Here is a 17,142-nt window from a genome sequence, read left to right as displayed (position 1 = left end):
CATGTATAAATTTGCTTTTTAACTGTGAAGGTCTCATGGCCATAGACAGGCAAAACATCTGGCAAAAGGAGAAAAGGCAAAGCCCCAGAACCGCCCCCCCCAACCAAGACACAAGTCTTTCAGCCTAGTTTATTTTTTACATAGTTGCCCAGTGCTTTCTATTTGGGAATATTTTCATGGTGTCTTTCTTCCAGTTGTACAGCATTTTTATTTGTTCAAACTGCATTTGGTCTGATAGTGTTCTTCGCTCAGTAAACTGTTGAGGTAAATATGGGGGGATCACTTCCATCTGACAAATTAGGAAGCTGAGGCACAGAGTGGTTAGGTGATTTGGCAAACGGGCCTGGCTAGTGATGCAGGGGTGACAGGGAGGATCCTCAGGCTCCTCAGCCAACATGCACACAGCGGAAACACGAAGGGAATAGGACAGAAAAGACAGCCCCCACATTCTCCTCTCAAAATATTTAATTTTGCTTTGAAAAGGTTACATTCCCGGCTTCCCTCCCTACATCACTCCGGCCCACCAGCAGTGATACACTCACACGCACACACGCACATAAGGCCAATGGGCTTCGGTCTGCTTCTGCCCTCGCCAGCTGGGAAGAAGGAATTTTCTCCTTGTCTCCTTCCCCAACAAAGGTAAGAAAGAGGGGCTCACTGGAATGCCAGCTCCCAGGGGAGGACGCAGAGCCCCACACACTCTAACATATCACATGCACTTAGAAAAATAAAACCAAGTGGTGATCTGGCATCCCCAATACCGTAAGATAGCAATATCCACCTGGAAGTCATCTTTGCCATTTTCTAGAAAAATTTATTGCACTTAATTAATAGATGTTAAAGGAGCTCTGGGGTGGGGCTTTGCCACGAAAACCAAGGGCTTTTGACCATTTGTGTTATGTGAGGCAGAGCTCCCAGGGCCCTAGATGGTGAGCTGCCCAGCACAAAGGGACCCTCCTCTGATGGCTCCCATGTCTGCCAAACTGCTGCAGGCTGGAGGACTGCAGGAGTTGCCCATCCAGGGCCACAGCACACCCAGGCAAGATTCACTGCTCAGTGCTTCTCCAACCTCAGGATCCAGGCAAACCTCTCCCTTTTGGCTAAGGGTAAGAGTTACCCAGGTCCTCCACAAGGCTGCTGGCCACCGTGAAAGCTCTTTCTCTAAATATATATATTTCTGTATCTAAATATACATTTATTATATGTATATTCTTGCAATATTCTAGCTCATTCATGATTTGTCTGTCCTGAGGTTGCAATGAGGCTGCCAAGAAACTGAAGACAGGAGGCTTCGGAAGGGATGGTGTTTCCCGCCCCATCACAAACCCATGTAAAGTCATTACATTGGCTTCTCTGGCCTCCAGTGCTTTTTAGATGTCGAAGATTTGAGCACAGGAGCCACAGTCTTTGACTGTCAGCCCCTAGATGGGGAGGGGTCACGGAGACTCCCCTAGTTCCATGATGGAAACTAGCAGGTATCAAACCTCTTCTGCAAAGACTCAATTCTTGGGCCTGGGAAGGAGACACACTTCCCTGAGCACTCCTTTTCCCCAACACATCAACCTCCATGGACTTCTCATTCCTGTCCCTTCTAGGCTCCTGACTCAAACAGCCTCTTCTAGAAGAGGCCAGCAACCACATTCTTTCCCAGTAAGTACTTTGGGAAGGAACCAGACACCCAGTGCCTGGAGAGAAGAGGGGAGGGCACTGAACAGGCAGAAGGTGGGACAAAGATGAGTGTCAGGCCATTATCCCACCTGCTGGGGTCAGAACATAGATGCCATTCAGAGATTAAGTCTCCATCCTTTAAAAAAAAAAACTAAAAAAACACAAACCATATACTTTCAGGCCAAAGAAAATGAAGAGCTTTTAAGCTGGAGGCTCTTCTACCAGTAACAAAATGAGAACTGCCCTTTTGGTGGGTAGCCAGACCAGAGGGAGAGTGCCCGGGCGGGCGAGCTGCCCAGGGCAGGACACTGACATGCTGGATGCAACTGCCCTGTTGTGGTTACAATAGAGTGAAAAGTGTGAACATGGTTTTTATAGAACCACAAAGTAAAAGTCAGGGGCCTGGAGGGAGGCGGTGACCTCCCTTGGCCTCAGGCACCCTTGTCAAATCCCCCAGAGAGGCCAGTGTGCAGGTATCTAGAGGGCCGTGGCATTCCCCTGGGTGCAGTCCACGGACAGTGGATGACTTTCCCAGGTCTTAATGTGTTATAAAAACTCTTTAGGGGTCAGAGCCCAGGCCTTGGAGCTACCACTTTAAAGCCAGTGGTAAGCATGACAAATGGTGCCTATTACCTCTGACCCCTCTTAACCACAAGCTGCCTGGCCCTCAGCCAATAAATACGCCCATCTGCAGGTTCCTCAGTTGACCAGTGAGCAGAGAGTTCCACGGATTTCCTCAATCTCCCAAGCAGAGCAAAAGAATGAGTCCCACTGGACAAGGAAGAGCAGCTGTGAGGCAGTGAAGCCACAGCTGCAAGAATCCCTCCACATATCATGGCTATGTGGGTGGCCCACATTTTCAGGGACCCAGACTGAGGAACTCCAGCATGTAAATGTCCCAAGAACCTGCTATTCCATGAGTTGTGCTGTGATCCTGGTGACCCCTGGCCAGGTGCCATGCCCAGCAGGTATCCTCTAGGCAGCTTACACAAGGGAGGAATCCTGAAGCAAGAATGGGGAAGTCCTCTTCTGCTTTCCTCTGGCCTGGCCAATATCAGAGAGCAGAGCAAGACAAAAGAGAGACACATGCCTCAGCTCCCTCCCAGTGTCAGGAGCTGTGGAGGCCCTTTTCTGAACACTACCTTCTGAACAAAGGTGCATCCTACCTACCTCCAGGAAGTTAACCTTCCTAGATAAGGGGAGTTTTCCTTTTAAATCCAAGATTTGAGATTGGTCACTGGGTGGAAAGGAACAAGCCTAGTGGCCCAGTCTAGTGGGACAAACGAGATGCAGATGATGTCCACAAGTCACCTGGAAAAGAAGAGATACAAAGGCTGCCCTCTACCCTGTGATCTGAGCCCAGAGACCGGCCGACCAGGGAGTCTCTCCTTCACAGCAGACAAAACACAGAGAGAGCTGATTGCCAGCACCTCCTCCCTGGCTTCCAGGCCTCAGAGCCACAAGAGTAAAGGGGTGTGGAAGCTAAGAATGGTCGGGTGAACTTTTGCTGCAGGCCCCAGACCAAAACCCTATCCCAGGCTGTGCAAAGACCCTGCTCTGGCGGCCTGATGCCGATGCAGACACTGCTGAGGAGCTGGTGTGTCTTTCTACCTCAGGAAGATGGTAATGATGTATCCTCTCAGACTTTCTGGGGAAGGTAAGGTGGACCACAGACGCAGCCCATCTGGAAACACACCCCACTACCTGAGAAGACATAAGTGCGACAACAATGGACTCATTCTGTGGAGATGGGCCTCCATGGCCCAGGTTGGAGGCTGAGGAAGTCAGGGCAGCTTGAGCGCCTTGGGAAAGGAGATCTGTACTCCAGAGGTCCCCTTCCGATTCAACTGGGACATCCAAGAATAGAAACTAAGGCTGATGCACCCATCTACATTGATTCTCTCACGGCCCTGCCAGTAAGGAGGCTGGCCCCCCAGGGAAGTCGCCACGTGCTCTGGCCATGTGATAATGAAGCTTGAACGTGACTGCTCCTGGAGCAGGTGCGTGGCCATTTGCCCATGACGAGTCATAAGTCTCCACACGTGGGTGGGGTTTCAGAGAGCCCCCAGGCAGAGGGCTGAGGTGCAGGCAGCACAGCCTGGGCGTGGGCACAGGTTACAAGGGCCCGTACTTGGTCTCATACTTGGACACGATGGTCTTGCACTTGCCCACCTCCTTGCGTAGCTCAGCCACCTCCGTCCGCAGGGCCATGTTCTCCTTTTCCAGGAAAGCCGCCCGGATGGTGATCTGGTTCTCCTTCAGGCGCCGGGCATCCCGGGACCGTTTGGCTGCCACATTATTCTTCTTGCGCCTCGTCCAGTACTTTTCATCCTGTGGGGAAGTGTCCTCTGTTGGTCTCTCCACTTTCCCCACAAGGGAACCCAACCTTTTTCCTCCAGCCAGCACTCCACACCCCAGATTCCTCATATCACTCATCTTGTGCAGCCAGAATGAAAGCTGGGACCCAGGGAAGGAAATGTATATGCCAAGGGCAACAAGGAGCCCTGCCCTTTCCCCAGGAGGAGAAACACAGCCCCTTGGTAGGAAGTAGTAGAGGGAAGAAGAGGACTCCATTTACTGGGAGCCTGCTCTGTGCTGCTCCAAAATAAAGCACTGTCTACACCATGCTGCCCTATGTCATTCTGGTTATGGCTAAGGTCCTGTCCCGAGTTCAAATCTTGGCTCTGGCCCTGACAAGCAGTGGAATTGTGTATGTTCCTTAACCCTTCAATGTCTCAGGACCTCATCTTTTCAGTGAAAATAACAACTACCTCATAGAGTTGTTTGAGGATTAAATGAGTTAATATACAAGGTGCTAACAATACTAAGGACCACATAAAGGTTTACCATTTTCATTGCCATTATTGTGAAAGCTTCAGAAACCTCCTGAGAGGCAGGTACAGTTATTCCCATTTTACAAATAAGGAACCCGAGGCCCAGCTAGTTTTACATGGCTAAATGGGGTCTGGGCCTGACCTGTGGTGGCACAGAGGATAAAGCATCTACCTGGAATGCTGAGGTCGCCAGTTCAAAACCCTAGGCTTGCCTGGTCAAGGTAAATATGGGAGTTGATGCTTCCTATTCTTCCCCTTGTTCTCTCTCTCTCTCTCTCTCTAAAAATGAGTAAGTAAAATCTAAAAAAAAAGTAGGGTCTAGACCCAGCTCTACCTAACTCCAAAGCTTAAATGGAAGGTCCTTCCTGTGAGTTTTCCACAGGAAAGGATGGAAAACTGCAAAATCCTCCTCTCCTTCCCCACTCCAACTCCTATAAAACCATTAGCTTGAAAGTTGTTTTCTCATCCCTGGAGATGGCAACATACAACTATCTTTTGTCCTTCAAAGCGAAGGCTTGTTCGGCCCAGTTCCTGTGGCCTAGTGAGCTCTTGCCCAAAGGCTGGGCTAAAGCCAGAAAAGCAAGGACATAAACACAGCCACCAGCCAGTAAGGAAACAGAGAAGCTACAGGAAGTCATGCTGAGGCCAAATGCCACCTAACTCCCTTTCTTTCTACCAACTGCTGTAGGATATGATTCTATACACTGAACTCATATATTTCTAAATGGTGTCCACAACACAGGAAGATTGTCCAGACAAAATCAAACATGAGGAAGCACAGCCTCTTGGCTCTTGAACCAATGCTGTACCTTCACTTACACAGATACCAGATTACCTTCTGCTCATCGGGTACAAAGACCTTCTTGGCTTTTTTGATCATGGGCTGGGGCTTCAGGTCTTCCTCTGCAAACTTGTGCTTCCGAGGGTTGAAGAGCTCCCCACCTGGCACACTGGAAAGGACCAGGTCAGCAGGGTCAGGATTGAAGTTCACATCTACCTCCACACAGTTGGGGTCGATAGGACTGGGTGTCTCCCTCTCCTTTTCCAGAGAGGATTCTGAAAGACACAGAGGCAGGTGGTCCTGATGCACCAATTGGACGGCAAAGACTCATGTCATACACCCAGATACCCGCTTGAATCTCAGTGCTGCACAGCCACTGCCACCTGGAGGGAAGAAAAACCATATAGCACCAGCCCCTGAGCCAGATCGGCATATGTGATTCAAATCAACACAAACACAGAAAGAATCCTTCCCTTTAGGAAAAAAAATGCTCAAAAGGAAACAGGATTTTCTGATTTTTCCCTCCCATAGATATTAAGCAAAACATTAAATCACTATCTCCTTGTGGTTTCAATCTCTCAAGTAAGGAGAAACAGTTAAAAATCTCTCCATGAACTATAACCAAGAGCTATAATGGGTTAGGGACACAGACTGAACAATAAAACAGCTTCCACTTTTGAATCCTTAGAGACCTATTAGTCACAGTGCTCATTAAGTCTTATGACAACTCTGAAAGATGAATGTTAACCTTGTTTTATAGGTGAACAAGCTAAGGCTCAGAGAAAGGACACGGTTTTCCCAGGGCCAAATCAGAAGATATATGACTGTACTAAAATTTGAAACTAGCCTGACCAGGCAGTGGCGCAGTAAATAGAGCATCAGCTTGGGACACTAAGGACCTAAGTTCGAAATCCTGAGGTTGATGGCTTGAGCCCAAGGTTGCTGGCTTGAGCAGGGGGTCACTAGCTCAGCTGGACACATGAGAAAGCAATCAACGAACAACTAAGGTGCAGCAACTATGATTTGATGCTCCTCCTCTCTCCCTTCCTTCCTATCTGTCTGTCTCTTTCTCACGCTAAAAAAAATGAATGAATAAATAGATATATAAATAAAATAAAATTTGAGTCTAGGGTTCTTCTCTGCCCTACTTGGCTGCTTCTTTATAGTGGATATTGGATTAAAGACACTTTCAGAATTCAAAGGCTGTTAGAGATAAGTTACAGTACTTAAAAAAACCTAGACTAGCCTGACCTGTGGTGGCGCAGTGGATAAAGCAGTGGTCCCCAACCCCCAGGCCGCGGACCGGTACCGGTTCGTGGGCCATTTGGTACTGGTCCGCAGAGAAAGAATAAATAACTTACATTATTTCCGTTTTATTTATATTTAAGTCTGAATGATGTTTTATTTTTAAAAAATGACGAGATTCCCTCTGTTACATCCATCTAAGTCTCACTCTTGACGCTTGTCTCGGTCACGTGATACATTTATCCGTCCCACTCTAAGGCCTGTCCATGAAAATATTTTCTGACATTAAACCGGTTCGTGGCCCAAAAAAGGTTGGGGACCACTGGGATAAAGCATCGACTTGGAACACTGAGGTCACCGGTTTGAAACCTGGGCTTGCCCTGGTCAAGGCACATATGGAAGTTGTTGCTTCCTGCTCCTCCTCCTTTCTTTTTCTCTCATCTCTAAAATGAATCAAGTCTTAAAAAAAAAAAATTAAAAAACAAAACAAAACAAAAAAAACCCTAGACTTTTGGGCCTGACCAGATGGTGGTGCAGTGGATAGAGCATCAGACTGGAACACGAAGGACCCAGGTTTGAAACCCCAAGGTCACCAGCTTGAGCGCGGGCTCACCAGCTTGAGTGTGGCTTGTGTGTGAGATCATAGACATGACCCCGTGGTCACTAGCTTGAGCCCAAGGGTCGCTGGCTTGAGCAAGGGGTCAATGGTTCTGTTGTAGCCTCCCTGTCCCCGGTCAAGACACATATGAGAAAGCAATCACTGAACAACTAAGGAGCCGCTATGAAGAACTGATGCTTCTCATCTCTCTCCCTTTCTGTCTGTCTGCCCCATCTGTCCCTCTCTCTGACTCTCTGTCTCTGTAAAAAAACAAAATAAAACACCTAGACTTCTGGCCTACTTGTTCAATGCTACTGATAGAAACATATAAAATAATTATTCAATCAATAGGTTTATTGAACACCTACTATATGCAAAGTACTGTCTTGGCAAAAACAAAGCAGTAAGGCCCTGGCCGGCTAGCTCAGTTGGTTAGAGCGCCATCCCAACACACCAAGGTTGTGGGTTCAATCCCTGGTGAGGACACATACAAGAATCAAATAATGATGGCATGAATAAGTGGAACAACAAATCGATGTTTCTCTCTCTTCTCTATTTTCTCTAAAAAATAAGAAAAAAAGACAAAGAGTAGTGAACAAAACCAGCAAAAATCTTGCCTTCATGGAATATTATTCTAGTGAGGAAGGCTGACATTACACAAGCTAAGTTTTAAATACCTACAAAGTGTAAGATGTCATGTGATTATCTGAGAGAAGAACATTTCAGAAAGAGTGAACATCAAGTACACTGCTATGTGCAGAGGCCAGCACTAGTATTTTCAAGGAACAGCAAAGGAGACCAATGTAGTTGGAGCAAATGAATGAGAGGGAGGGGGTGACAGAACAGGTGAAAAAGAGAAAATATAGGACCTTTAATCCCAATAAAATAAGGCAGTACTTCTCAACAGGGGATGACTTTGTTCTGCAGGGGATATTTGTCTATGTAAGAATTGTGAGCCCTGCCTGACCAGGCGGTGGCGCAGTGGATAGAGCGTCGGACTGGGATGCGGAAGACCCAGGTTCGAGACCCTGAGGTCGCCAGCTTGAGCGAGGGCTCATCTGGTTTGAGCAAAAAGATCACCAGCTTGAGCCCAACCTCACTGGCTCAAGCAAGGGGTTACTTGGTCTGCTGAAGGCCCGCGGTCAAGGCACATAAAAAAATTTTAAAATTAAAAAAAAAAAAAAGTGTAAAGATTTGAAAGGAAGAAATAAAACTGTCAATTTTCGTAGAAAATTAACTGCCCACATAGTAAACCCCTCCAAATCTAGAAACTATTAAAAAAAAAAGAAAAAAAAAAAGAATTGTGGGCCCTGGCTGGATAGCTTAGTTGGTTCAAGTGTCGTACCGAAGCACAGAGGTTGCTGGTTCCAACCCTGGTCAGGGCTCATACAGGAACTGATAGAAGTTCCTGTCTCTTTCTCTCTCTTTCCCTTCCTCTTGCTAAAATCAATTAAAATAAATATTAAAAAAAAAAAAAAATTGTGGGGTGGAAGGGAGTTCTATTGGCACCAGTGGATAGAAGCCAAGGATGCTGCTAAATAAACATCCCATAATGTAAAAAACAAACCAAAAAAACCAATCCTATAATGTAGAGTCCAGCTATAACCACGTTGTTCACTATTTGTTAATATCTATAACAGCCGAATGTAGACTGACCAGGCGGTGTCACAGTGGATAGAGCATCGAACTGGGATGCGGAGGACCCAGGTTCGAGACCCCAAGGTCGCCAGGTTGAGCGTGGGCTCATCTGGTTTGAGCAAAAAAGCTCACCAGCTTGGACCCAAGGTCGCTGGCTTGAGCAAGGGGTTACTTGGTCTGCTGTAGCCCCAGAGAAATTAATGAACAACTAAGGTGTTGCAACGAAAAACTGATGATTGATGCTTCTCATCTCTCTCTGTTCCTGTCTGTGTCTGTCCCTCTCTCTGACTCTCTCTCTGTCTCTGTAAAAAAAAGCTGAATGGCCTGGCCTGTGGTGGCGCAGTGGATAAACCTTTGGCCTGGAATGCCAAGGTTGCCGGTTTGAAACCCTGGGCTTCCCTGGTCAAGGCACATACAGCAAGCAAGCAATGAACAACTAACATGAAGCAACTATGAGTTGTTACTTCCCATTCCATGCTCCCATTTCTCTCCTGTCTCTGTAATATCAATAAAGTATTTAAAAAAAAAAAGCTGAATGTATTCATGTCCAATGACCTACTACTCATTCTACTCCTAGGTAAATGCCCAACTAGAATGAACACATATATTTACCAGATGATATGTACACAAATGTTCATGGCATTGCTGTATATAAACCCCAAACTAGCAGCACCTAAAATATCCATCAACTGTAGAATTGATAAACTGTAGTATTGTCATACAATGGAATACCATTTGACAATAAAAATGTCAAATGGTATAACCATTTATTGGTTTATGGATGATTCTCATAAACAAAGTTGAGGAAAGAAGCTAGACACAAAAGAATGCACATTACTTACTTATGTCTTTCCTACAGAAGAAACTTAAAAATTATGGATGATTCTCATAAACAAAGTTGAGGAAAGAAGCTAGACACAAAAGAATGCACATTACTTACTTATGTCTTTCCTACAGAAGAAACTTAAAAATTAAGAGGAGGAATTCTTTTATTTCTGCCATGTGCATAATTCTCTCTCTCTCTTTTTTTTTTTTTTTTTGTGGCAGAGACAGAGAGGGACAGATAGGGACAGACAGACAGGAAGGGAGAGAGATGAGAAACATCAATTCTTCATTGCGGTTCCTTAGATGTTCATTGATTGATTTCTAATACGTGCCTTGACCGGGGGGCTACAGTAGACCGAGTGACCCCTTGCTCGAGCCAGTGACCTTGGGCTCAAGCTGGTAAGCCTTGCTCAAACTAGATGAACTTGCGCTCAAGCTGGCAACCTCGAGGTCTTGAACCCGGGTCCTCCACATCCCAGTCCGATGCTCTATCCACTGCGCCACTGCCTGGTCAGGCGCATAATTCTTCAATATAAATCTTACTTCACCTGTATTATGGCTTTTCTCTGTTTCAGCAGTATTTCCTAAGTATGTTCTGTAAATCTATGTTGTTAGTGTAAAGAGATTCTGATGTCCACATAATTTATGTGCGTACTACACAGCTTGCTATAGAAAGCTATAAATGAGGCCCTGGCCAGTTGGCTCAGCGGTAGAGCACTGGACTGGCATGTGGATGTCCCAGGTTCAATTCCCGGTCAGGGCACGCAGAAGTGACCATCTGCTTCTCCACCCTGCCGTTCTCTCCCTTCTTTCTCTCTCTTTTCCTCTCCTGTAGCCATGGCTCAATTGATTCAAGAGCATTGGTCCCAAGTGCTGAGGATAGCTCCCTGGAGCCTCCACTTCAGGTGCTACACATAGCTCAGTTGTGAGCATGGCCCAAGATGGGTAGAGCATCAGCCCCAGATGGAGGTTGTTAGGTGGATCCCACTCAGGGCACATGCAGAAATCTGTCTCTATCTACCCTCTTCTCACTTGGAAAAAGAAAAAAAAAAAAAGAAACCTATAAATGTGAGTATAAATGTAATCAATGTATAACAGTTAAAAACAAAAAAGAGGACATAATATACAATCCAATTCATACAATGTCAATTATAGACAAAAAGAATCTTTGGTGATAGAAATAAAGAGTGGTCACTTCTGAAGAGTAATGACTGGGTGAGGTCACAAAGCACTTTAGGGACACTAATAATGTTCTATACTCTGATTTGCGTTAAAGTCACATGGGTGGGTTCACTTTGTGTAGACTCATCAAGCTGCATTCTTACGATATGGGCACTTTTGTATGCCACAGTTAATTAAGGTTTACGTAAAAACAAAATCAAAGGCAAATGTCACCTAGGTGATCTAAGGTACAAGAGATGGGGGCTCATTTCCAACTCTGCCCCTACTCACACATGAAACCAGCCTTTAAGGACAACCCAACCAGCACAAAAATGAGCTATCTTCAAACAAAAATTTCTTGGAATCAGCTGAAGCCTCTAGACCTAACTGTTTACAGAAGAACATGGTGAAGAGAAGCATAGTAAATGGTACTACAGGTACTATAAACAGAAAAATCCAGCCATGTGCTAAACTCTACAGGATAAATGACTTAGTTTCTTCAACAAATAAATTGTAAAAAAAAAAAAAAAAGAAAAAAGAGAGGCCCTGGCCAGTTGGCTCAGTGGTAGAGCGTCGGCTTGGCATGCAGGGGTCCCGGGTTCGATTCCCGGCCAGGGCACACAGGAGAAGCGCCCATTTGCTTCTCCACCCCTCGCCCTCTCCTTCCGCTCTGTCTCTCTCTTCCCCTCCCGCAGCCAAGGCTCCATTGGAGCAAAGATGGCCCGGGTGCTGGGGATGGCTCCTTGGCCTCTGCCCCAGGCACTAGAGTGGCTCTGGTAGCGGCAGAGCATCGCCCCCTGGTGGGCAGAGCGTCGCCCCCTGGTGGGCGTGCTGGGTGGATCCCGGTCGGGCGCATGCGGGAGTCTGTCTGACTGTCTCTCCCCGTCTCTAGCTTCAGAAAAATACAAAAAAAAAAAAAAAAAAAAAAAAAAAAAGATTACAAGAGATTTAAGAGACATAATTAAATGAAACGTGTGAGTCTTGTTTGGCTCCTGATTCAAACAAACTAAAACAGTAGCATTTATGCAACGTTTTGGAAATTTAAATGCTGATAAACTTATTATCAAGTTCAGATGTAAAATCGCTATTTTTGTTATTTTTTACAAGAACTCTTATATTGCCCTGGTGGGATAGCTTGGTTAGAGCATGATCCCAATGCACAGAGGTTGCCAGTTTGATCCCTGGTCAGGGCACATATAGGAACAGATCAATGTTCTTGTCACTCTCTCCCTTCCTGTATCTCTAAAATCAATAAACATTTTTTAAAAAGAAAAAAAAAGGAAAAAATGCAGAATAGAATTTCTCTCCTGCAAAGCCTCAGACTGGAAGCTCTTGCCCCCTGTCCTATCTGCAGCATGCCAACCAACAGAAAGGCTTCCACAACATATGGGACTATTTTTTCTTCAGTCTTGGAGATTGTACTGAAGGGTGGGGAGCAGAGAGTTTCAGCACACAGCAGACCCACCAGGACCCCCCCCCCCCAGAGAAGGGGTTCATAGGGTGTATGGATATAAGATGTCTTTAGTGGGAAGTGGACTTCCTTAGATGAGACAGGGAGCCCTGCCCAAAGGCCCATCACCAACCTGTGCTGGATACGGTTTCAGAGGGCTGAAAAACGGCGGTGGAAGAGGATGGTGGGGATGCTGTGGAAGAGCTGGCCGACTCCTTCCCTTCCAGCTCCGCCACAGGCAGCAGCAGGTTCTGGGCCAGGTGGGTGGGGCTGGCGGGGATTCCATTCTCCAGCAGGAACTCGTCTAGGTCCATGTACTCCAGGTGGAAAGATTCGCCATCATATGGGATGGTCTTGTCCCAGATAGGTGGCATGAGGGAGGCTGAAACAGCCATGGTGCTGGCTGCTGCAGCCTCGTCTTCCTCCAGCTTTTCCTTCTTTTCCTTATCTGTAGATACAAAATCTATGGTAAGACACCATGCAAGAGAGTAATTCAATCCCAGGAGGAGAGCAGTGAACCTCACAGAGCTGGCCCACCTCTCTTGAGTCCTTTTCCATCCCCTGCATTTCAAGAGCCCACTGTGTTCTCCAGATATAACCTGGTGCTTGGCCCAGACCCACTGGTCTCCTTTGGAAATGGCAGCATGTCCTCATTCACACTTGGGCTTCCTAGAATGCTCACCACAAGCTCTAAGTCCTAAATGGTTAACTCAGAATGGCCTGTGGAATTAGCACCTGGAAGAGAAAGGGATAGGGAGGAACTAGAATTTCTGATTCTAATTACTGGTATCTTACTCTGTGGTAAAAAAAAGGGTGATTCCTCAGGCCAAGAACTTCTGTGTTCTCCTCTCTTATCCCCCTCCATCTATGCTTCTCCATAGCAACCCAGCCTATGGCTAGAATCCCAGCTTTGCCACTCAGTTGCTGTGATGTACAACTATGTTATTTAACCTCTTCCAGACTCAGTGTCATCCACTGTAAATAAAAATAAACCTTCCTCTTTAGTGTAGACTAGAAATAACATTTGAAAGTATATATACATATATTTTCATGTTTATTTTATTGATCTTAAGAGAGAGGGAGAGAGGGAGAGAAGGAGAGAGGGAGAGAGAGAGACATGCACATTGGATTGTTCCCGTATATGCCCTGACCGGGGATCGGGGATCGAACCGGCAACCTCTACGCTTCGGGGCAATGTTCCAAACAATGGAGCTCTCCAGCCAGGGCTTGAGAGTATTTTACAGTTAGCCCTGATTGGATAGTTTGGTTGGTCAGATAGTTGTCCTGAAGCACAGAGATTACTGGTTTGATCCCTGATCAGGGCATATACAGGAACAGACCAATGTACCTCTCTCTTCTTACCTCTCTAAAATCAATAAATTCAAAAAATAAAGGAAAAAAGTAGAGAGTTCCTGGAAAATGGCAAGCATACATTACTACTATAAAGTCATTGAGGGCAGGGACTGTGTCTGATTCATTTCTAGATCTCAGGGCCACCACAGGAGCAGGCTAACTGTGGGCCATGGGAAAATTTGTACACAGAATGGAAAATGCTGGGTTTGCACACAGATTACCTTTAAATTTATTAGATACAGAGGGTACGAAGCTCTCTTTTCAGGACCTTTTTCAGAGCAAGATTTAAAAAAATTGTTTTACTTGATTTTAGAGAGTATTATGGATTTGTTGTTCCACTCATTCATGCATTCCCTGCTTTATTCTTGTATGTGCCCTGATCAGGGATCAAACCTACAATCTTGATGTATCAGGATGACACTAACCAACTGAGCTACCCAGCCAGGGCATTTATGCTTTCTGATTTTTATTTATTGATTTTTAGAGAAAGAGACGAAGGAAGGGAGAAAGGGAGGTAGATAGGAAGGAGAGGGGTAAGAGGTAGGGAGAGAAAAAAAAAAGAGGTAGGGATAGAGTGAGGGAGAGAGAAGGGGGGAGGAGGTAAAGGAGAGAGAGAATAGGAAGGAAACATTAATTTGTTGTTCCATTTTTTAATGCATTTATTGGTTGATTCTCACTGGGGATTGAACTTGCACCCTTAGCGTATTAGGTTGACACTAACGAACTAAGCTACCTGGTCAGGGCTCAGAGGAACAATTTCAAGAGAAGTTTATCCCTGAATAAGCAGAGAAGACTGAAGGTGGGTTTTCTGAGAAGGAGAGAGTGGAGCTAAAGAAGAAAGCTTGCTACCATTCAAAGCAAAACTAATCAATTAGCAGTCAAAAAGTTACATGTGTGGCTATCCAAGAAAGAGCAAATTAGGAAAAAAAGAGGAGAGAGAAATGTGACAAGGTTAGAAAGAAATCAAAGTGACAGGGTGGCTAATGGGAGAAGTGGGAGATAAAATGACAAGTTCATAATGGGTTTTCAAATCGAGGGAGAAAACTTTGAACTCTGGATTCTGAAGTTAAAAAGAGAAATTAAATATGATTATGTTGGAAATAAATCAATCATGCATGAACATGCAGACCATAGCCGGCCAAAAAGCCTGTTGGTTCAATAAAAATGGATAAACCCAGTGTGTGAAGAAAATGTACAAACAGGCCCTGGCTGGTGGCTCAGTAGATAGAGCGTTGGCCTGGCACATGGACGTTCCAGGTTCAATTCCTGGTTAGGGCACACAGGGGAAGCAACCATCTGCTCCTCCCCCCTTCCCTCCCTTTTCTCCCCCACAGCCAGTGGCTCAACTGGTTCAAGTGTGGCTCTGGGTGCTGAGGATAGCTCCACTGGAGCTCATCAGCCTCAAAAATAGCTTGGTACTCAAGTGTTGGCCCCAGATGGGGTTGCTGGTTGGGGCACATGCGGGAGTCTCTGGATCATTATCTCCCCTCCTCTCACCTAAAAAAAAACAAACAAAAAAGGAAACGAACAAATAGAATTTGGTCATGGCTTCTAATACAAATTAACCTGAATTCTTGCAACTACCTTCGGTACCAGACTTTGGTTGAAAACCATATGGCAAGTTAGAAAGCCAAGCTTTGGTGGGCTAGGTGGGCCAGATGGCCTTGTTCTCCCAGAGGTCTTGATTCCACATTCTGTTCAGATCCATATTGGGCGGGGCCGCGGGATCAAAGGAGACAGAAGATAAAAAACAGCCACATAGAAGAACAAGAGTAAGTCCAGATTTTGCCTGACCTAAGCAATTAAGGTATTTTTAATAAAAGTTTTATAAGATGGAGTTTTAATTGTAAAAGATGATAAAGAATTAGGCCCATCACTCAAGTCACAGGGGTTGATATTAACAGTTGTCAGTGATACAGTAAGGAGCACCAGACTGAGAGTTATAAGGCCTACCTATGTGACTTTAAGGAAGCATCCTCACCTCTTTGAGCCCAACTTTCTTGACCTGAAAAATGGGGGATAATTAATAGTACTGCTGTGGAAGACTAAATAAAATATGATTCTGTCAAAGTGCTTTGTGAGCACTCCGCTAATGTAAAGTAGGATTATTGTTATGGATGGCTCTTATTTTGCAATCTTGAACAAGAACCTGACAAACATGTACACCTCTTCCAGCAGCTTGTCTCAGCCCCAGATTCAGAACAAAGCAGCACCTTAAAAACAAACAAAAGGGCCTGACCAGGCGGTGGCGCAGTGGATAGAGCGACGGACTGGGATGCGGAAGACCCAGGTTTGAGACCCCGAGGTCACCAGCTTGAGCGCAGGCTCATCTGGTTTGAGCAAAAGCCCACCAGCTTGAACCCAAGGTCGCTGGCTCCAGCAAGGGGTTACTCGGTCTGCCGAAGGCCTGCGGTCAAGGCACATATGAGAAAGCAATCAATGAACAACTAAGTTGTTGCAATGTGCAACGAAAAACTGATGATTGATACTTTTCATCTCTCTCTGTTCCTATCTGTCCCTATCTATCCCTCTCTCTGACTCTGTAAATAAATAAATAAAAAGTTCTTTAAATTAAAACAAAACAAAAAACCCAACCAAACAAAAGGGGGTCCTGAAAGGATAGCTCAGTTGGTTGTTAGAACATTGTCCGGATATGCAGAGGTTTCTGGTTTGATCCCCAGTGAGACACATAAACAGACTGTTTTTGTCTCTTTTCTCTCTCTGAAATCAATAAATTAAAAAACAAACAAAAGGGTCTGAGCATGAGATCCCCAAGCAGGCGGAGAAAGCCTGGCCTCACCTGATATGCTGAAGTTATTTATATCTCAATGGTGACAAGCCATAGGAATGGAAGCCTCAGAACACACCCAGGAAAGAAAAGAGATGGCATTTTTGAAAAAGAAAATTCTCCAAGACAGGTAAATCACAGAAGGCCTATTTCTTCCCAGCTCTCTAAACTACACTGATGGCTCTTGGTAATTCAAAGGTCTCAGACTGAAAGCATACCTCTGTGCATCTAAAAGCACAATGGGTGGTACTCTGCTGCTCCCTGAACCTCACGTTCCCAGGCCAAAAAAACAAGGCCCAATCTGCTTTCCACATAGGCCCTGGGGACCTTTGTGGCCTAAGAAACAAGATGTAGCCCAGCTCTGCCATTGTGGCCCCAAAGTATTGGGTCAACCCAAAAAAACCAGGTGAAGGGCCTCAGTGGCCTTATTATTTTTTTGTGTGTGTATTTTTTTTTTTTTCTGAAGCTGGAAACGGGGAGAGACAAACAGACTCCCGCATGTGCCCGACCGGGATCCACCCAGCACGTCCACCAGGGGCAACGCTCTGCCCACCAGGGGGCGATGCTCTGCCCCTCCGGGGCGTTGCTCTGCCGCGACCAGAGCCACTCTAGCGCCTGGGGCAGAGGCCAAGGAGCCATCCCCAGCGCCCGGGCCATCCTTGCTCCAATGGAGCCTCGGCTGCGGGAGGGGAAGAGAGAGACAGAGAGGAAGGGGGGGGGGGAGAAGCAAATGGGCGCTTCTCCTATGTGCCCTGGCCGGGAATCGAACCCGGGTCCCCCGCACGCCAGGCCGACGCTCTA

At 46.0% G+C, this 17,142-nt stretch overlaps 1 protein-coding gene across 4 annotated transcripts in view; it reads right to left on the bottom strand.

Moving 5' to 3' along the window:
- Positions 1-447: 447 nt before the first annotated feature.
- TEF (TEF transcription factor, PAR bZIP family member) overlaps positions 448-17,142 on the bottom strand; it is a 31,969-nt gene continuing 15,274 nt past the window's right edge. For all 4 annotated transcript variants that reach the window (XM_066358499.1, XM_066358496.1, XM_066358500.1 and 1 more), the window contains exons 2-4: positions 12,334-12,648; positions 5,338-5,558; positions 448-3,999 (exon numbers count right to left, since the gene is read on the bottom strand). In XM_066358499.1, coding sequence (XP_066214596.1) covers positions 3,784-3,999; positions 5,338-5,558; positions 12,334-12,648 — 752 coding nt within the window. In that variant the 3' untranslated portion in view covers positions 448-3,783. The remainder of the gene's footprint in view (positions 4,000-5,337; positions 5,559-12,333; positions 12,649-17,142) is intronic.

The sequence above is a fragment of the Saccopteryx leptura genome, chromosome 1 (genome assembly GCF_036850995.1).
Source record: "Saccopteryx leptura isolate mSacLep1 chromosome 1, mSacLep1_pri_phased_curated, whole genome shotgun sequence".
Classification (NCBI taxonomy): Eukaryota; Metazoa; Chordata; class Mammalia; order Chiroptera; family Emballonuridae; genus Saccopteryx; species Saccopteryx leptura.
The sequence above is the reverse complement of the archived record's forward strand: the minus strand, read 5'-3'. Positions and strand labels throughout refer to the sequence as shown.